The sequence below is a fragment of the Semicossyphus pulcher genome, unplaced genomic scaffold (genome assembly GCF_022749685.1).
Source record: "Semicossyphus pulcher isolate SPU_LCO1_2020_fin unplaced genomic scaffold, fSemPul1.0.p SCAF_14, whole genome shotgun sequence".
Classification (NCBI taxonomy): domain Eukaryota; kingdom Metazoa; phylum Chordata; class Actinopteri; order Labriformes; family Labridae; genus Semicossyphus; species Semicossyphus pulcher.
In genome coordinates, this window is record NW_027211648.1 from 24,009,084 (window position 1) to 24,031,534 (window position 22,451).

The following is a 22,451-nucleotide window of genomic DNA, read 5'->3' on the forward strand; positions in this document are numbered from 1 at the left end:
TTAAGTGTGTGCTTTGGTTAGCAGAATTGGCTACGGGCGCTACTGCTGCTTCACCCGCCGACCTCTACTGCGCAGTCTCTGGCTCCAAATGATGTCACCATCGCAAGATGGCAGAGCTGATTTTTTTGGCTCTTGCATTTATTTATAGGACAGCTTAAGAGGGATGGGAAATGTGGGGAGGAGAGAGTGGGGGGATGACATGCACCAAATGATCAGCAGACCGAGAGTCGAGCCTGCGATCAGTGCATTGTTGGCTGTACCCTCTGTATATGGGGTGCCTGCTCTATCAACTGAGCTTAACCAGCGCCCCCTTCAAGGCCTCTTTAATTAAGCATAATGTTCATTTTGTAAATTATAGTCCTATTTATAAAGTAGGGCACGATTTAGGGCATAGCTACCTGCCAATCACAAGTAGGCGCAACCTAAAGTGTGGTTGCTATTATGGCCACCTGTAATCCAGGATGGAGGCGTAGAAATGGTCAAAAGACCAGTGAAAATGCTAAACTTGAGGCCTCACTACACTAGTCCACAACCCAATGGGTGACACATTAAGGAGCTATGTTTACTTCTTATTTATTTTTTGGTCCTTTTTTGATGCCTTTATCCAGAGAGAGAGGACAGTGGTTAGTGTCGGAGACAGGGGAAGAGAGATTGGGGATGACACGTGGCAAAGGGCCAAGGGTGGGATTTGAAGGAGACACCTGTAAGGGGCAGCTGTGGCTCAGTGGTAGAGTTGGTTCAATCGTAAGGTTGGGGGTCTGATCCCTGACTGCTACAGTCACATGTTGAAATGACCTTGGTTAAGACACTGAACCCCAAATTGCTCCCAAAGGCATAGCCATCGGGTATGAATGGACACAGATCTGATTGGAGATTGGACTTAGGCCTTTCCCATCAGTGTGTGAATGAGTGAATGCCACATGTAGTGTAAAAGAAGCTTTGAGTCGTCGGAAGACTAGAAAAGCGCTATATAAGGACAGCCCATTTACTATTTACCTTTAACTAAACCGGTGCACGTCTTATTTTAAGTCTATGAAACAGACAACAGAAAGAAATTTACCTACTCAAGGTCTGCTTATTTGTTCGTCTTTAAGCTTTTGACCATATGACACTTTTTCTTATCAGCAGATGTGCAGTTTGCTCAGCTGTCCTGGAAGTGCTCTGAGCCCCTCCAAGACCGGGGCTTCATGATTAAAGTTGGCTTTAAAGTTGAAGTTTTTTCTGTCAGCCTAAAAAAAAACCTTGTAATGAGCCTGAAAACTCCACAATGCAAGCAAATGAACTTTATGGCGAGGTGACTTCATCAACAAGAAATTATCCGCTGCAAACACAGATCTTTTTCTCAATCACCCAAGAAAAACCATCAGTGACACATTTTGTTTGGGTTCAACCACGAACCAGAACCAAAAGTCAACATGGATTCATAATTAGGAGGTGAAAGAACAGGATTTTGGTTTAAATCTTCCTCCAGTGAAAAACAAATCCCTTTCCTGTAAAGTGAGCTCAGCATGATGGAATCATTATTCCTGTTTGCAGTAATCTAATTTCCATCCTGTTCATTAACCAGTGAAGAACCACTTTGCAGAAACACAGCTGAATGTGAGCACACTGTGGTTTGCCCTCGGTTCATTTTGTTTTGCTAACCTTTTCAAACATGAGTAACTGCTGGAGATCGGATGTCCATCTCCTTATTACACTAAAAACTTCCATCGGGGATGTTTCCTCTGGTCGCTTCAAATTACATTAACACTCACTTTGTTTGGAAAAGATATAAGACTCATAATTTCATTACTTTGTGGCACTTATGTGTCACCTGAGTTGTTTAGCCTTAGAACCCCACTAAAGGAAGAGATGCTCCTAAAGTTGTGAATGGATACTTATTGTACTTATGTTATCATAAGTTTCAGTCAACATCGGCGTTTTTGTGTTTTTTTTCAATTTTTCCATGGAAAAAGCTGGATTATTTCCTTTACTGTAATTTGCAGAGTAGTAATAGACTTAGATTATCTCTCATACTGTTGCAGTGATGAATCCGAATGAAAGACAATGAGCACTGTAAAGGAAATGCCACACCTCTAGTTAGGTTCTAGTTAAGGAAATGTTTGTTGCTTATAACTCCATCATTATCTCCCATCCAAGGAGCAGCGTGAATACTGCTTACATCATATTCTGAAAGGGCGTCTCTTAGCAGCCGCAGAGCAGACATAAACCAGACTGTGTTTGCTGAATAAGAACCGGCAGGGAAGGTGATAAGGGCTGGTCCGACTGATGGCGCAGGGGGGGCAGAGATGGTTATTTTGATCCACTCGGGCAACCGCATTCTGACAGAGCAGCATGGTGACAGTATCTGTCAGCAGGGGGTTACCAGGCCACATAGTAGATATGATCTGTGGTGCACTTACAAGACCGCCAAACGCACACACACACAAATACGAAAACTCAATAATAAGAATTCCCATATCTATGGTGTCCCCTGACCACATTGTCTTCCATTCATACAGACTGAAGGCCATCAAACGTATAAGCCTGTCTGTGAAAGATGAAGTGGATGGGGAGTAATCGAATAACTACCCAAAACCAGACCTTCTGAGTTGTCAGCCCTTAGCTCACTAGCTGACTAAAATCCTTCATCTGGTTGTATGATGGACTTAAAAACGATGACGGAACTCAGATCACAGCCTCTCCTGAGGTCATCTGAGGAGTCATAAAGTGTGTTTTATCGGTGTTGATTATTTGTTACAATTCACTCCTTTTTTGTGTTAAATAAAGTTTTAATCCTGAAGATCTCTGCTTCGTTCTCTGTGGCGGCACCTATGGCGATAAACGCTAACTTCGGGAGCACAACCAGATATTCAGACAGTGTTGCATGTGAGACATCCACGGTTAGCTTTGGTTGTAACTCTTCCCCTGCTGACGGTCGTTTCCTTTTTAGACTGTTTGCCTTCATCTGAGCGTCAAATTTGTTTCTTTTTTAGGGATTTTCACTTATTTTTGAAGTTGTATCTGTAGTCATCCATCTTTTCTTTGTTTGTTCAGCTATAGTAGATTACTGTTTACTCGCAACAAATGCGGAGACTGGAAAAGCAGCCTCTTAGCTCCGCCTACCCTCTCTGACAGACCAGCCCGTGAATGTCGCCACAGACACCCAGTCTGTAACACTGAAAATATAAAGGCTTTCAGTGGGCCATAGGCTCAGTCACAACTGTGTTACATCATTCAGCGATAGATAGTGACTTAACAGACATTTATTTAAATAAAAATCTCTGAACCCCTATGAAGAGGCAACAACCTGGAAAAGCTACCTCGCCCGGATCAGGGAGACCGGGGCTACCTCCTGGAGCCAGACCTGGGGGGGATGCTCTTTGGCGTGCGTCTGGTGGCCGGGCTTTTGTCCATGGGGCCTGGCCGGGCTCAGCCCAAACGAGCAACGTGGAGCTGCCACCTTGTAGGCCCACCGCCTGCAAGGATAGGCATAGGGGTCGGGTGCATTGCAAACCGGGCAGCAGGCAAAGGCAGGGGCCTTGGCGCGCTGATCCCCGGCAGCATAGACTGGTTGTTGGCACGTGGAATGTCACCTCTCTGGTGGGGAAGGAACAGGAGCTGGTTCGGGAGATGGAACTTTACCAACTAGAGATAGTTGGGCTCACCTCCATGCACAGCTCTGGCTCTGGAACCAATATCCTGGAGAGGGGCTGGACTCTCGCCTTTTCCGGAGTTGCCCAGGGTGAGAGGCGTCGGGCGGGTGTGGGGATACTCACAAGCCCCCGGCTGAGCGCCGCTGTGTTGGAGCTCTCCCCGGTGAACGAGAGGGTCGCCTCTCTGCGACTGCAAGTTGCAGAGAGGAAGGCTATGCACCGAACAGCAGTTCAGAGTACGCGGTATTCTTGGAGTAACTGGATGGGGTCCTGGAAGGGGTCCCATCTGGGGACTCCATAGTTCTACTGGGGGACTTTAACGCTCATGTGGGCAATGATGGAGAACCTGGAGGGGGGTGATTGGGAGGAACGGCCTGCCCGATCTGAACTGGAGTGATGTCTTGTCATTGGACTTCTGTGCTCGTCATGGATTGGCCATAACAAACACCATGTTCGAACATAGGGCTGCTCATAAGTGTACCTGGTACCAGAGCACCCTAGGCCGTAGATCAATGATCGACTTTGTGGTCGTTTCATCAGACCTGCGGCCGCATGTTTTTGACACTCGGGTGAAGAGAGGAGCAGAGATGTCAACTGATCACCATCTGGTGGTGAGTTTGATCAGGTGGCGGGGGAGGCTGCGGGACAGACCTGGTAAACCTAAACGTGTAGTGAGGGTGAACTGGGAACGTCTGGCGGAGGCCCACCTCCGGAAGAATTTCTCTTGCATTCCAGGGTAGGTTGAGGACATGGAATCCGAATTGGCTATGTTCAAAGTCTCCAGGGTTGTGGCCAGAAGGCTGTCGGTGCCTGTCGTGGCGGCAACCTGAGAACCCGTTGGTGGACACCGACAGTGAGGGAAGCCATCAGGCTGAGGAATGGGGCCTTTCGGACTTGGTTAGCCCAGGGGTCTCCAGAGGAAGCAGACAGGTACCGAGAGGCCAGAAGGGCTGCAGCTTCTGTGGTTGCAGAAGCAAAAACCCGGGTGTGGGAGGAGTTCGAGGAGGCTATGGAAAAGGACTTTCGGTTGGCCGCAAGGAAGTTGGCAAACCGTTAGACGACTCATGAAGGGGAAGCAGAGATTGGCTCAAGCAGGGGTGGAGAACTACTGACCCAGACTGAGGATATTGTCGAGCGGTGGAAGGAACACTTTGAGGAACTCCTGAACCCAGCCAAAACGTCCTCTGATGAGGAGCCAGAGTCTGAAGGTCCAGGGGAAGCCTTATCTATATCCGTGGCAGAGGTCGCTGAGGCTGTCAAGAAGCTTCTCAGTGGCAAGGCGCCAGGTGTAGATGAGATTCACCCTGAGATACTAAAGGCTCTGGACATTGTTGGGCTATCGTGGCTGGCACGCCTCTTCAATGTCACCTGGAGGTCTGGGACAGTACCTGTGGAATGGCAGACCGGGATGGGGGTTCTCATTTTTAAAAAGGGGGACCGGAGGGTGTGTCCCAACTATCGGGGTATAACACTACTCAGCCTCCCGGGTAAAGTTTATTCCAGGGTGCTTGAAAGGAGGCTCCAGCCGATTGTCGAACCTTGGATACAGGAGGAACAATGCGGATTCCAACCTGGCCGTGGAACAGTGGACCAGCTCTTTACCCTGGCAGGGCTGCTTAGATGGGCATGGGAGTTTGCTCATCCAGTCTACAGTCTGTGCTTTGTGGACTTGGAGAATGCTTATGATCGTGTCCCCCGGGTGGTCCTGTGGGGGGTACTGCGGGAGTATGGGGTACCGGGGCCGTTGATATGAGCCATCCAGTCGCTGTATAACCAGAGTGAGAGCTGTGTCCGCATCCTCGGCACAAAGTCAAACACGTTTACGGTGCGTGTTGGCCTCCGCCAGGGCTGTCCCCTGTCACCAATGCTGTTTGTGATTTTCATGGACAGGATCTCAAGGTGCAGCCGGGGGGAGGAGGGTTTCCAGTTTGGGGACCTCAGGATTTTATCTCTGCTTTTTGCAGATGATGTTGTACTGTGTGCTTCATCAAGCTGGGACCTCCTGCAGGCAGAGTGTGACACGGTTGGGATGAGAGTCAGCACCTCCAAGTCTGAGGCCATGGTTCTCTGCCAGAAACCGGTGGATTGCCCCCTCCAGGTGGGGAGTGAGTCTTTGCCTCAAGCTAAGGAGTTCAAGTATCTCGGGGTCTTGTTCACGAGTGAGGGTAAAATGGATCGTGAGATTGACAAGCGGATTGGTGCAGCATCAGCAGTAATGCAGGCGTTGTACCGGACCGTGGTGGTGAAGAGGAAGCTGAGGCTGAAGGCAAAGCTTTTGATTTACCAGTCGATCTACGTGCCAACCCTCACCTATGGTCACTAGCTTTGGGTAATGACCGAAAGAATGAGATCGCGGATACAAGCAGCCGAAATGAGTTTCCTTCGGAGGGTGTCTGGGCTCAGCCTTAGAGATAGGGTAAGGAGCTCAGAGATCTGGGGGGAGCTTGGAGTAGAGCCGCTTCTCCTTTGCGTCAAAAGGAGCCAGTTGAGTTGTTTCGGGCATCTGGTTAGGATGCCTCCTGGGCGCCTCCCTTTGGAGGTTTTCCGGGCACATCCAACTGAGAGGAGACCCCGGAGCAGACCCAGAGCTCGCTGGAGGGATTATATATCCCGTCTGCCCTGGGAACGCCTCGGAATCCCCCAGGAGGAACTGGAAAATGTTGCTGGGGAGAGGGACGCCTGGGTCACCTTACTGAGTAGGCTGCCACCGCAACCCGGCCCCAGATAAGCGGATGATAATGGATGGATGGATGGATGGAAAAATCTCTGAGATCATCACTTTAATATTTTCGGTAATTAGCACTTGTGCTTGGTTTCACATTATTTGTACCTCTTCAGTTGTGTGGCAGGAGGCAGACAAAGAGGGTGAGTGGGTTTGGATAATTTCTGTTGACCACCATTAATGTTTTCATGTCACATTTAACAGAACTGAGCTGGACTTGGGAAATTTGAACGAACGCGTTACAAAACACGACCACTTACGCTCTTTGCGGCATTTTCCATCATAGTTGTTACATCATGTATCTGCAAATGAAGATGGTTAGAGATACAATGCTTTATTTTTTTTTACCAGTGTTTATTACCGGGTTTTAAAGAGGAGCAGACTTCAGCTCTCCTTTGAAATCTCATTAGTGGAAGGCAATTCAGAGTTCTTGAACCAGGCTTATTTTATTGATCATCTCGCAGCCACTAAAATGTTATAAATTACTGGCCTACTCTGTTTGAGAATAGTCTAAAACCATTACACCAACATACTCACTCCCAGTGATTCAAAACAAACTGAAAAAATCTGTTCTGTTTCAGAATTTTCTGGATTAGTTGGAACCAGATGAATAATCATTGAAGACATGTAATGATGCTGTATGACCGAGAAAGAAGATTCAAGGAAAGAAGACAAACACTGATATGTGAACCTGTAAACACCGATAGGAGCTTATGTTAGGACAGATGACAGTTGTATATTTCACACAGAAGTTTAAAGTGTTACTCATAGATAGGTTACCTTTGTGTTATTCAGCTCAGCGAGTCCTGTACAAGCATTTGCCAGGAGGAAATCCCCGCTCAGGACGGCCATCTTGTTCCCGAACTGCATATCCTTCAGCGGGCCGTCTGACACCGTCCACTCCTTCAGATCGACGATCCCACGATGCACCAGGAAGGCCGTGTGGATCAGCTCAGTGATTTCTGCCAAGTTCCTCTGACTATGAAACAGAAAGAAAAGAATACAATTCAAAATCACAGCTTTTTTTGTCAACAGCTTTTAAGAGAGGCGTTCCAGAGGCTTGACAGTTAGAGAGCTTTTTGACAGAAACCTTTTCATTGTCTTTATGCTGCTGAAATATGCAGGTTTGGCAAGTTTGAAAGCTCATTCCCACACAGGTGTGCTAACCAGAAAAGGAATCAATCACAACAAAGCCATAATAACCTTCTAGAAAGAGAAAAATATATATATATTTACTGCAGTAATCTGGTTGTCAAGTCTTGTTTTTATTTCACAAAATATACAACACTACTGCAAACAAAGTCTGCTGCAACATTTACTGACTAGAAAACTGAAATTGAGATAATGAGATCTTCATACAACTACAATTTTATTTAAAAACCTCCAAAGTCAAAATCAGGGCACTCAAAGTAAGATATGTCTTTCCATGCAGTGTGTCATGCGTTGTGTAAAAGAAGAAATTAAACTTATCATTAGCAAATAACAGCCATTCTTGATTATGAGAGAAAGACATAAAAGTGGTCTTTGAATAGAGCCTTTCAGCGCAGCCTTGGGGAGGATATAATCAAATGTTGATTCAGCCATCGGTGGGGGATAATTAGGCCCCTCTCCATATGGAAGCAGCTCGCCACGCTGCGACAGGAGGGATCCATCCAGACGGGGTTGGGTGCGCTGATAGCCACTTACGACCTTCTTTCAGCCGCTTTAAGAACCTGATGAGCCAGTCGTCTGCCTCGCGCTCCAACCCCTTCCTATACACACACTAACACACACACATATTGTAGCTAGGTAATTGCCATGTTCCATGTCGGCGTGGAAAAGATGTGATTAAAATTCAATAATGTCATCTATTTCGCCTCTCAATCACACCCATTGTCTGGTTGGCTTCTTTGCTCGGTGACGCAGAGAAACAACACGGTCGCCCCGAATGGCAGTTAATAAGTTCAGGGTTTAAATAAAAGGAAATTAACAGCTTGACAGTCGTGTGCGCTCAAGGTGCCTCAAAGTGATGGATACGCTCGACAGGTTTCAAGAGGAGAACTCATTGTTACAAGAAGAGGAAGACGAGAGAGAGAGCTGTGGCTGATTTCAGGTCATAAAAATAACATTTTACAGTTTATTCAAAGTCCAAGGTCGGCCTTATGGTGACTGTTAATTTGATTGTTTTACTTGAGCACATGACATAGAAATGAAGCAAGTATCTGTGACAAACCCACGACTGGCAGCCATCTGCTCATGCTTTTGGCTTCGTTTTAGTACTCTATTCATCAAGGTGGAGAACACTGATACTGCAGGTCAGAGAAGTTAAACAGGAGCCATAATGTCGTGTCTAATTAATGTCAGATAGAGCTTCTCTCCATTAACACATGACAATGAGAGGAAAGCAGTTCTTCCCATGGGCCGCTGATTTAACCACCAAGCTAAACTGACGCTCAAAGCTCTAGAGTTCCACTATAAAGGTTATGCATGCTTTGAAAAAATTCTGTTAAAAAAACAAAAAGAAAAAAACAACAGAAACATTGTTCTTTCCATTCAATGCATTCTCCTTTATTATCAGATCCCAGTACTCTTTGGATATACAGGGACGATGTGCCAGTAGAGACTAACTTAGCCTTGAACCTTTGGCCTTAAGTAAGAGTGAGGACTAGGCTACAAGCGTTTGGTAAGCTTTAGGCATAAAAGAAAGAATCAATACATATTAATAACACAATAAAACACAATATAACATATTGTGATACTGTGCTGATACTCACTTCATGGATTCTTAACGTACCGATAACATGCATGATTTGCGGAAGTGGTTCTTTTTGTGTTGTACTTAAACCCCCGACCACTAGATAGCAGTGTTTTGGCCACTTGACTCTTCCATTCAAAGTATCAACGTAAACCCACAGGAGAAGAAGCACACACATATTGCTAGTGTAAACACAAAGAACACATACCGATGAAGCCCTGTATTTTGATTATATCGCCAGATTATTGCCAATTAACAGCCACCATAAGCTAACTTCTTTCTGTCTCCACAACCCCAGATTTTTTAAATCATCTTGGAGACTTTCCCTAACTGACCCTTACTCAAGCAACATCATTTGAGGCAACTCATTAGACTTCTCATTCTGCATCCACAAAAGTTTTTATTATTTTTGTTTATTTATGTCGTAATTAGATTAGATTAGATTAGATTGGACAGCTGAAGAGGGACAGGAAATATTGGGAGAAAAGAGTGGGCGGGAGTCAATCCTGCAGCTGCTGCAACAAGGGCTATAGACTATATGGGGCGCCAGCTCTAGCGACTGAGCTTTACTCGCGATCTTTTATCTTTTTTTATTTTAACATTGTTCTCTTAAGAGTACTTGGGACTTTTATGGCATTCAATATTCCCAATAAACAGACTATGAAGTGAAAAGAATGGTGAAGCTCTCCTTTATTTACAAAGTCTTTTATTTTGAATGAATTGCTCCAACAGATTTAATTAACAATATTTTTCAAAAAGAAGTGAATCATCTATACACTTGCATGTGGATATTCTATATTGTGAAAGTACATTTTCTCAAAAAGCAACTTAGAAACTGTTCATGGACAAAAGAGACGGATGGGAATGTTTGGTTATTGCAAATACACAGAATTGTACCACACAATCAAAGGTGCATCACACTACTGCTAAATTCATAGAATTATTTTCCTAAAGCAGACATCATCCTTGGTTTGCAAACGGCCTTACACATTCAAAGATATTAATAGATAGCTGCGATGGCAGAAGAAATATGGCAAAATCTTTGGCGCTACATAATTTAAATTGTCACCACCATCACTCCCATCATACCCCCAAAACCTAATTTATAGAGTTAACATAATAACTTCAAATTTTGAATTAAAACAATTAAAAATTGCACAAAGCAAAAATTATGGAGCAAGCAAATTAATGGAACCCCTGTGCACACACATCCCAAAGCTGTGCCTCCAATCTCACAGTCCTGATCAGCAGCAGTGGAGCTTGGGGAGGAAAAAGGGGGACAAGGGGGCCGGTGTATAAATAGCTTTGGTGCCCAGTTGCATAGCAACCGATGCCATCTTGCCGAGGTGTAACGCCCCTCACCACGCCCCTTGTCCTGACTGTTCTGTTCCATTTTCCTCCCTCCGCAGTCTGCCTCGCCATCAAACGCAGCCCTGCAGATCTGAGTGCGTCCCTGTGTGTGATTTAAAGAGGGGACCTGTCCATCAGAGGGCCTGCGTGATGCGTTCAAAGACGTGTCGTTCATCTGTCACAAGAAATTAAAAATTACGTGTGCTGCGTACAAGTTCGATTATGTGTGAGTGCATGTCCTTATCTATCTAGCAATCTTATCTATCTTATCTATCTTATCTATCTATCTTATCTATCTTATCTATCTATCTATCTATCTATCTATCTATCATGGTGGTGCTCTGGTGAATCATCAGTGTCAGGCAGCAGAGTGGGAAATGTTTTACAAATGCTGCCTGTCAGGAGGGAGGAGACCATCCCCCGGAGGTTTCAATCACCCCCCCAAACCCGCCCCACCCCGACTCCCTCCATCCCTCCATCTCTTCCATCAGAGGTGCTAATGAGCCCAGGAGAGGTGGGGGGATTGCTGAGGGAAGAGACAGAGCGAGCAAGATAGTGCAAATGAGGTGATCAAGTCATGCTGTGTGCGTGTGTGTGTGTTTGGGTTTGGACTATCCATCACACACAAGTGAGGGAATGCTGCATGTTGGACTCGGTGATCCAGTGTCACAGTGACGGGAGCAGCAGGTTGTGACAAGAGGTGAGTGTGTAATGACTCGTCCTGTAGTGACTCACAACCTGCCGACATGGCTCGGCCCCACAGCCTGAAGACGACCAAACTCGCGCTTCCCTGGCGCCCGGGTTACTCCAATTAATTCTAATATTAGGATGTTTTTGCACAGACACGGCTCCACTACACACATATGCCCCGTGCCAGCTAACAGTAAGAAAGAAACCTTTCAGGCACCCAGCACACAGCCACGCCAAACACAGCAGTCACTTCTGGAAACCACTTGGCACACACCCACATCCCTGTTCAGAGCTGCAGGCTGGTAGTCATCGTGTGTGAGAGAGACAGAGAGGACCTTCGGGTGCTACCTGAAGCATTTTAAGAGCAGAGACTGTTCAGTAAATGAGTTTGGCATCTTAGGAAATGTGCATACTAACACGTTTGAATAATTTACACAGTAGTTTCAGTTCAAATTAAACAATAACAAAAGAACCAGCACTCATCATAAAGTAAAGCTGAGGATGATGGGAAAGCCATACGTGCTGGTACTGTTAAAAGGGAATCCCAGCCTTTTTAAACTGGGCCATTTATGTTTTAATGGAAAATAGGAATGGAAATTTTTATTTAACCGTTAACCGACACTCTTTATGGTTAATAACCGTTTAAACGACACGATTAAAATGTACTTTTTGGATTGGATAAAAGTCTGGGACTAGGGATGCTAATTTAGAAATTTGTTTTCTCACCGATAACCGAAAGAATTAATGATCATTTTTAGGAAGAACAGCCATAGTCCGACAACAAGCTTTCCATCATGTGCGCTCATTCTGATGCGCTCTCTCTTTCATACTCGCAGAAACACACACACACTCACACACACGCAACTAGCTTTGTCTTTTTAATTTCTTTTAATTGTTAAACTCCTCGTTTCATTTTGCTCTCCACTCAGGCTCAGCTCAGCTAACGACAACAAAACATGTTTCCCAAATAAAGATGTAGCCTATATTAAAAAAGGACAACATTTTAATTAACCCTGTAACTGGTAGTATTAACCGGTTAAAATTCTTAACGGTCTGTTAACAGTTTACCGGTTAAATTGCACATCCCTAATGGGCAACTAAATAAAGCAATATAGCGAAGCATTAGCAGTACTTTTTTTTAACCTTTTACTTAATTTACCCCAAGGTTTGAAAATGCCAGAAGAGCCCATGAAGTCATAAACCGAAGTATGGGATAAACGGATATATTGACCTGAGGACAGGAGGAATGTCAGGCGATTCACAAATTTCAGAGAGCTCTCTGTGCTGTGATTGGCTGGGAAAGCCAATAGGTCAAACAAAGGACTTTCAAATAGGGCTGCACAATATTGAAAAATAAAGTGGCATTGTGATCACTATCGACCATCGTGTTAACATGGCTCTAACAGACTCTGCAGCTCAGCGGTCAGTTTACTCTGTGCTCTCATGAAGAGCTGCACTGGTGTGATATCAGCCGGATTTTTGTTGTAGATTAGTGGACTATTATGGATGTGACTATTGCAGATGCTCACATCGCAACTGCGATGGATAAATGATTTATCGTGCAGCCCTACTTTCAACAGATAATTGCTGAAGCTCTCCCGTGTGACTTCAACTGGAAGAGTTGAATTAATATTAAGCCACTGGGTTAAAACAATAAGTCAACAAGGACAAGAACAGCGGTGATTGGCAGAAGTACTAGCCAATCACAGTAGAGTAGGATGGGATTAGGTAGTACTCTAATGGGGGAAAATAAGGCCATGAATTTTTAAGATATTTCAGTGTACACCAAATGTTGGGCCTTTCTGTGTGGAGTTTGCATGTTCTCCCCGTGCATGCGTGGGTTCTCTCCGGGTACTCTGGCTTCCTCCCACAGTCCACAGACATGCTTGTTAGGTTAATTAGTGACTTTAAATTGTCCGTAGATTTGAATGTGAGTGTGAAAGGCTGTCTGCCTCTACAGCCTCTTTTACACTGCCAGCTAAAGGCGTGATTATTACGCTTCTGTTACGTCTCGTCTTCTATGTAAAACTCACCGAGGCTGAATGGTGGGGCGAAGTTGTTCCGCCTCTGAGCCGGCATCGGAGGTGGTAACAGAGGCGAAACAGCGTCTCTGTAAACAGGGGAGCTGGCAGGGCAGAACAATGCTGTGTGTGTTCATTTTGCTTTCGCCACGCCAGAACGCTGTACAAACACAGATTGTAACGCCCTTTTTCAGTTGAATAAATTTTCTTATTACTGAAAGGACATTTGAAAGTTTTTTCCAATTAGCAGCAATCTAAATATAGCCAAAAAAACCAAAATAATCCCACCTTGTAACTTTTGGCTGTATGGCGCCCACTTTCCATCATATTCACGAGATGATGCAGTGCTTCCTTTACAGGAATTGATATGGACAATAACCACAGAGGACGAGATAGAATTACCTGACACACAGATTTTATTTCACTATTTATCCTTCAGCAGCCATGTAACAGGGACAAAAATGGAATCGCCTTTCATGGTCTGCTTGCCATGCACATTTATGACTCTACAATTTTATCCATGTTTCTACCCATTGTTTTCTTCCAAGCAGCACATACATGAGAAAGGAAATATGTGGGTGCCAGAAAGATTGTGTGTGGTTACAGATACATACAAAGAGCTGGATTTGAATTACCAGCTTGTGTTATACCGAAGAGGAGAAGTTGCTTGGTGGAAACTAGCTGTGGTATGTTATGGCCACAATTCCTACGACACTCTATGACTGTGATTAAGGTTGGTGGACTCACGGGGTTAGTATCTTAATACAATGTTTTGCCAATGATCTCCCTAATTGAACACAAAAGCAATAGCAACCATTTAGATTCTCATAGTTAGACAGGCTTTAGGGAATTCCCTGCAGAGGGGAAAGATTTATCAGTGCATCCTGCTGATGTTTGGACTCTCACCATCTAACAATTTCATGCATGAACTATGATATATTTGATCTGAAACAAGTGAAAGATGAAAATCTCTCTCCAATATATTGTTTTTTGAAGGAGTTATCTGTCCATTGCAGTGGACAACATGCAGCAGGCAACCTAATGAATATAGGCTGCAAGCATTGTAAAAAAACTATTTATTATGTAAGTGTAAATGATATAATGATTGAATGTAAAACCTACAATGTGAAACAGAATGTAAATACAGGCCTAATAGGCAGAATACACCGAGTGGTACATAACACCCACTGAAGTGGACAGGCGAATTTCCAAGGTAAATATTGTAAGAATAGTTCTATTTTTATTTTTAAGAGGAAAAATTAAAAGGATGTAACAGATGTTGCTGAAGTACTTGGTTTATCTAAATACATCGCCTTTGCCCACTACCGGGTGGTTTGGACATAGAATTACAACTTAAATGGTTCAAAATGACTTCCAAATATCCGTCAAATGTAGTGGAAACATTAAAAGGCAATAACGGTAGTCAAACAAGCAAAAGAGTCTAGGAAGTGTAAAGACATAATAACAATAATAAAAAAGCAAGAAGAACAGCTTACCGGATAGGCAATGCTTAAATAGCTTTTTGATAGATCCAACCCATAAAGGGCAAAACAGAAGTGCATACACAGTACATGTAAATCCTAACTTGCTGTGTTGCGACTCGTAAAAAACCTGGTGTCGGTTAGTGCAGGTAGTTTACCTCGGGTAGATGCCGCTGACCATGTCCTGAGACAGGAGATCTGAGGCTTCTCGGCTCGGCCCTGCAGCTTTTGACAACAGCAGTACGATCAGTCCCCTCATCTGGAGGTTGTTCCTGCTGTCATAGACAAAGCCCCTGCAAAGAAACACCATCATCAGGTTATAATGCATAAAGATAAACAGTAAAACCTCATAATATATTCAGATGCACAATTTAAGCTATAAAGACACACTGTCCAATAACATAATGAAGTGGAAAAAAAAACTTTTTTCCAACTTTTTAACTATTGATAAAATGCCACAATACAGTCAGGGCAACCTGTAGCGCCTTCCCCTACACTCTGCTGCATTCCGTAATGAAGAGCCTGTTTCCAGTTACACCTGCTCCCGCTGCCACACTTCCACCAGTTTTAATGAGCAATGTTTGAGAACCAGTTAAAGCTTAAGACCAGCCAGCACCCACGGTGGAAACTACATGGTTTAAAAGTGAAAGGGAAATACAGTCGGCAAACACATTACCTCCCAACTAAGGAAGTAATTCTTCCTACTATTACTATTACTACTTCCTTTTTCCTTTGCAATAAAAATTGATTTCAAGGAAAACCCAATAAGAGGTACTCTTATTGTGAAATGCAAGTTATAGGTTGGCAGAGGCATGCAATTGTCATGGTTGTTATAGTGTGAATAACTTGTTAGCAAGCAGTCGCTCAATTTCACATCCAGCAGACACAGAGCAACATTAACGCTCCTTGGCCATCCAAAAGTCACTCAAGTTAAGTATTGCTTTGATCTCCACCAACTCCTGAACTCACAGCGCCCCACAAGCAGTTAGTGGCAAACTCAAAAAGGTAAAAGCTAACCTACGACAACCAAAAATGTAAGCCAATCTGGTAGAAAACGAGACTTAGAACCTCCTTACCCTCCTAGCAGAGGACACACACGATCATGTAACAGGGACTGTAAAGCACCATTATTAGGGAATGGAGAGCCATATGCATATTTAAAACACCAAACTAGAAGCAGACACTTATCACGTGTGTGTTTCTTGAATGTCATGCTGCCTAAAATCAAACACTGTTTGGTTCAGAGTAATAAAACAAGGCAGACATAATGGCGGGCTTCCTTTCCGGCGTTATTGCAGGCTCTCTGTATAAAAAAGGATGTTATCAATATAAAAATTTTGATTACATCAGCTCTAAATGTGATTTTATTACTTTGTTTACATTATTCTGAAATGAAAAATGCTTATTCAAAGTGTACTGTATATACACAATGCAGTATTAGCTTAGTCTTGCACGCATATTTGATGCTATTTGATATTTCTGAACAGACTCCAGGTCCTGGTAGTTTATTACAGACCAGTTTAATTCTGTTGGAAAAATAACAAAAGAAAAACAAACAAAACAAATGTAACCAGAAGACACAATACAGGTTGTACTATAGAGCCTCGCAGGACTGTTGAACTTTATTTATTGTGCAAGGTAGAAAAAAATACCAGGAAAATAATTGATCAGTTTTGCAGCAGGACTGTATTTTTCTTTTGGGTTAGGGGGGGTAGACCCGCCCCCTAGCCAGCAACCTTCTGACAAATTCACAGAATAACACACACACACACACACACACACACACACACACACACACACACACACACACACACAGAGGGAGCTGCCTGCGTGGTGCACAGATTAAATATCTTTTTACTCTCTCTGGGGAGCGGTTAGACAGAGCACCTCTAATCCTGTCCCTATGGGAGCCCCTTGTGCCATGAATCACGCTCTCGTTAGGGGCTCCGAGGCAGACAAGCGGCCACGCCCCCCTCCGCTCGATGCCCAGACACCGGCTTCACCAGCCCACCGCCAGCCCAGAGTCCCCACCTCCACCCCCCACCCTCTCTGACCCACCCCTGCACCACAGGGGGAGGTGGAGGAACCCGAGACAGAGAGTGGATGTGGGAGATAAAGCATGAAGAGAGGGAGGGGATGGAGAGAAACGGAGGGAATGGAGGCCAGAGAGAAATAAGAATGCAGGAAAAGATGAGAAATACAGAGTGGTTCTCGGTGTTGAGGTGCTGACAGGAAAAAAACACACAAACCCTGAAGCTTTGTTCATTCTCCCACAAATACTATAAAAACACCTCAAGCTGCTATTACCCCCTCCAAAAATTGTGAGACATCTCACATAAGGTAGGGCTCTCTTTCACCACAGTTCATGAAATGTATTTATGATCACTGTAAATTTTGACTCTCAAATAGGAACTAGCCCTTCACACCGATGAACGCAGAAGCATCACCCACCGAACAGAAAACGACGAGAGAGCAGAAATTATGAATCTGCTCTCCTCTTGGAGAGTCCGGTAAGCCAGTGGCCTGAGGGTGTCAGATGATTAATATTTATGTCACTATCCACACCAGTATACATCAATCAATCACTACCGCCCTCCCGCAAAGGGGTGGGGCGAGGATGATGTGGAAAAGGAGAGATAGTGGGTGCTACGGAGTGGGGGAGAGGGAGCGGAGAGAGAGAAATGGGTTGCTGTCATTTTTAAAGGGTTGTGAACAGGTCACCACGCCTTCTGCTCGGCAATTGCAGCGCTGGAATTTCAGGAACTTTAGCCGCGGTATGCAGGGGCTGGAATTAATGCATGCAAATGTATGACCTCATGCGTGCTGTGACATATTGATCCTCTATCTGACTTTTTTTTATTTTTTTACCCCTGAAGCATTGAAGAATTTACAGCAGTGCCCAATAGGCCTGCACCTTTCTTAGGATAGAAAATATGCATTTCATCCATCCCCACTGTATATTTTTACCCATATCTAAACAGTTTATTCCAGGTTCCAGGATTTGGTTTGTTATGTTTGTCTTGCCATGAAAACATGTTGCAAAATAAGACATGAAGTTGGCTTTGAAGACCTGAGAACAGATTTTCTCTTTCGCTTTTTACTACAAGCGAAGGGATTGAGCACGCAATGTTCTACAATAGTTCAAACTGTTTTGTTTATTTCTCTGTTTTGCTTTTATCCATGCTCGTTCTACTGTTTTGAATTGGGTTGGACTTGGAAGGCTTTATGTGGTAAAATGAATCGAAACATTACTGAAAAATGCAAAATAGCAAAAGTGGTAAAGACGCAATGTTTTGGATAAAAGTAAAGGGGTAAAAAAAACAAAAAAAAACATTATTATGAAGTACAAAAGTGCTGTTGTTTTTGCATAGCAAAATCATAAAGTCATTGCTGCAATGTGCTAAAGGCATCAAACACTCCACAGGGTACCTTGAAGAATGGACCCCCCTCCCCCTAAACTTTGATTATTCATATCAATCCACACTTGCAGTGCAGAGACCGGAAAAGCAGCCGCTTAGCTCCGCCTACCCTCGCTGGCAGACCAACCACTGCTGGGTGATGGAAAGCGAGTCACTAACTGGGCGCCACTTGTGATTTTTTCTGTGAATAAGGCCACAGTCTGTAATACTGCAAATGCAAAGGCTTTGATCAGCGGGCTATAGGCTCAATCACCGTTGTGTTACCTCATTCTGCGATAGATAGTAACTTAACAGACATTTATTTAAATGAAAATCTTCAAGATTATTACTTTAAACACATGTTTAAGAAAAAATCAAATAAGACAGAAAAGGATTATTCCACGCAAAGTAATTTCTTAATTCTTCAGTCTTAGTCATTTCTGGAGGACAGGATATTTACTTCCAACATTCATTCTATTCATTTCCATACTGGTGCTTGAATATGCAGGCTAGTTTGTTTAAACTTCTTCGTAAACTCGTATTAATAAAGATCTTAAAGATAGAGCTTGAGATTGCAAATAAAAAAGGTGAGAAAACAATAGACGGAAGCACTGGTCTGAGTCAAACTCTCAAGGACTGTCCTTAAAGCAAGTAAAGTTTCTTGTCCCGGGCTGCAGTCCCCTCGCTGTAACTCCAGACTTTGGGGCAAAGTTAGCTGAGCTGCAGTTTTTGAGAATGAAAGGAAAGGAAAAACCGAAACCCGACTCCACGAGGGTCTGCCTGTCTGCTATTGTGGATATTTTTATCTGCTGCGCGTCTATGGCGGAGACACAGTGGGAAATACGAACCAGCCAACCCAAGCTGACAGTGAGGAGTCAGACTGTCAAGAGGTCTGCTTCCCCCCCTCACCACACCGCCCCCCTGCTACAACACCCAAATGGATTGTCATATCAGATTTAGGTGTATAGGTTATTACACCCTTGGGTTCCTGTTTCCAACACACCCGTCTGAATGGCGGTGTTAAGTTTGAGGACTCTCTCTTCTCGTTCTCTTTCCTTGGATCTCGAAGTTCCAGATTTCTTTGATAAAACAAAAGAGCGCTCAGGCAACTCCAATAATAAAGTGATGGAATAGATATCATTTGGCAGACCTGACCTGTTCTAGCTCCTCCTTCATCAGTACACAACAGTTGCAGTTGCATCACCAATCAGCTCTATCGGCTTTGTGCAAATACAAACACTGGATATAAAAAATAGGTCTCTCTCAGGCTGTAACCCAGTAAACTGTCTTGTATTATGCCCTCGCCTGGAGGAGAAATCAATGTACAGCATTTCCCTTAATCCTGGTGTTTACTTCAGAGAAAAACAGGATTTATCGACCAAACTTGGAGGTGGTGGGAGCATTAAGAGATGCACTTGCATAGCTGAGCATCTTTGGTCAGTCTGCATTAGACTTTTTTATTTATTCATTTATTTATTTTAAGATTATGTTTTTGGGGCTTTTTGCCTTTAATTAATAGGACAGCTGAAGATAGACAGGAAATTTTGGGAGTGGAAAGTGGGGGACGACATGCACCAAATGATCAGCAGATCGGGAGTCGAACCTGCGATCAGTGCAACAAGGACTGTAGCCTCTATATATGGGGCGCCTGCTTTACCAACTGAGCTAAACCAGCGCCCCATGCATTAGACTTTATATCTGAAACTGAAGCATTCAAACAAGAGGAAACTAATTCATGACTTTGCTCTGCTTAACTGAAATTTACATAAAATTACCATAAATTCACAGCAAAAATTTTCTTACAAGTTCCCTAATTTCTCTTACAATTACAACAACAAGGTAGGATAGTGACCCAACACTTTTTAGTAGACATTTGTTGATTTATAAATTATATATTATTTGCAGAATTGTGATCTATTTTAATTTGTTTCGGTTGCTTTCATGTCCTGTGAAGTCTAGTAAATATATAGCCTAATAACGAAACTTTGCTTTAGGGGGTTTTACAATCTGTGTTTCAATCTTCATCAACCAGTCATGACACTTTTTCTAGTAAACCTGATTAGTGATTAGTTTTTTTTCTGTGAACATGCAGGCGGGTGGCATGGCACACACTCCTGTCACTAGTTTTAACACAATTTTACTTAACAGGTGGCGGTTATGGAACAGGTTATTCAGTAAGGCGCTAGCAAAGGCAGAGAGGTGGAAGACAGCAAGGTAGGTAGCAAGATATTTTAAATACTTAAAGCAAGGGCTGGCAATTTTTTACAACTATTCTCTTTATTTGTTGAAATGTTCTTTATATCCCAACAACAATCAATACATCAAATGCTCCGACAAAATATTGAAAAATTACATTAGCTCGGGCTGTTTGAAGACCTTAAATGAATCCTTCCAATCATTACCATGGAAACAATTTCAATCAACATTTATGAGAGGTACATCAGCTTCACCTGTCAGTGATAGTAAAAAAATTTAAAGCTCAGGTTAAACAAACACTTTATTGTTTGATAAAAACAATGATTATTCAGGGTGTCAGTCTGACTTTTTCAGCACGCTAACAAGACAAAAACCCACCCTACTTAGCCTCTGTGCAAAACTCCCCTCAACAATAATCCTATTCATATAATGCCATAGACCTATATGAGGTGTCACAAAAACTATACACAGTGAAGAAAATGATAACTAATAGTAACCCAACATTGATAAAGATTTATTGAATGTAAACAATTGCTGTTTACCAACAAGTCTATGGAACGATGAAATAGGATACTATGAATGCATTTGCAGGTGGGGTCAAGTTATGTTTGTAGGGGGAGGGGGGTCTTGGGAAATAAATTGAGTGCATTATATCCATGCCGAAACACAGTGAATCAAATATTAACTTGAGTCATTAACTTTAAAGCCATCCTCTATCGTAAATGTTGTTCGAACAAACATGGTCTCTTATTTTGCCAGGTTTTTGAATACAGTTTGGTTTGGCGATAACTGCATGGAGGGGGAGAGAGAGGGAGAACAGAGAAAACCAGGATAATTTCAGCATGATTACCTTGCAGTGTTGAGTAAAGGGTGTTGAGTCCCGACCAGTTTTCTGACGTGCATAGCAACATTACTGAGTTCATCACTAAGCAGACAGCGAAGACTCATGAACGAGGTTGGATATCCGACGATCTTCTCTGCGTCGGAGACCACTTTACTCCAGTTTGAAGGTCCCGAACTGGAGAACAGACTCAGCGTCCTCTTTCCTCGCCTGGACAGAGCCTTAAAGGACAGTCGGGACCATGTAGCTTGAAGCATTTTGTCTCTGAATGTCTTTCTAGTCTGATACAGTGGCTGTAAATGCCATTCAGGTACTTGCTAACATCTTTAAATTTAACCTACAGCTTCAACCGCGAACGTTTTCACATGTCCGTACGACGTGCAACTTTTGTATTTTATACAGAAAGGTATAATTTGCTATCCTTACAGTTTTAACATTCGGTCAATAAGGGAATAACTACCTATGTTGTACTACACACGACCTGTCACTGCGAGCCGCCATCTTGAAATGCGTAATGAGTTACGTCGTAATACGTGATGACGTCGGTGTGCAAATTCCAATAGACCCGTTTTAAAAAACGAAAACGTCCCGTTGTTACTATAATATTAATTTATTTGTCCTAGTTAGGTGACTGATATGCGTGTAAATAACGAATTATTTAATGAAGAGAGAGACAAAAAACAGTAAGCATTTCCGGCTAAACTCAGCAAGAAAACAAAACAGTTTTACATTTCCTTGTTATTTGACATTGTTCCACACTGATAGCCTACAATACAACATGACATGATGAAACCGTTTACATTTTCAGTGTTTTCACAGCTTCAGTCGGATAGTATACTTTTTACTTTAGCTTTGCCAAAAAATAAAGTTTGTTTGACACACATGTCATCTCTGTTTATTTTATTTTATATTTCTATTTTATACATCTCTGTATATATATATATATATATATATATATATATTTTAAATTGACAATAACAAACAAGTACAAAGTTTCAGGTAAAATATAGTGGCGCATACAAATAGAGCATGAATTGTACAAACAAATCACTTGAGAATAATAAAGTACAATTACATAATATTAAAAAAGAGAAAGAAAAAAAGAAAAACACAGACCGAGGGGTAGGCTACATGTGTGTCATCACTGTTTACCACTAAAAATGGGATGGCACATGATGTACCATCCACGGTGACATGACAATCTTACTTGATATAGGCTACTCACACACCATAGAGTAAAACAGGATAAAATACATTAAGACAACAAAAGATAAATCATAAAAGCTTAATTAAAGGCCAGACCAGAAAGGTAAAATACTATAAATAGTAAGATAGATAATGAATAAAGGTTAATTAAAAGCTGAATTAAAATGTAGGGCTTGA

At 43.0% G+C, this 22,451-nt stretch overlaps 1 protein-coding gene across 1 annotated transcript in view; it reads right to left on the minus strand.

Annotated features, from left to right (window-relative positions):
• pdss2 (prenyl (decaprenyl) diphosphate synthase, subunit 2) overlaps window positions 1-21,548 on the minus strand; it is a 33,646-nt gene extending 12,098 nt beyond the window's left edge. Inside the window, exons 1-3 of the mRNA XM_069662212.1 lie at window positions 21,078-21,548; window positions 14,792-14,926; window positions 7,138-7,336 (exon numbers count right to left, since the gene is read on the minus strand). Coding sequence (XP_069518313.1) covers window positions 7,138-7,336; window positions 14,792-14,926; window positions 21,078-21,325 — 582 coding nt within the window. The 5' untranslated portion in view covers window positions 21,326-21,548. The remainder of the gene's footprint in view (window positions 1-7,137; window positions 7,337-14,791; window positions 14,927-21,077) is intronic.
• Between the last annotated feature and the right edge of the window lie 903 nt (window positions 21,549-22,451).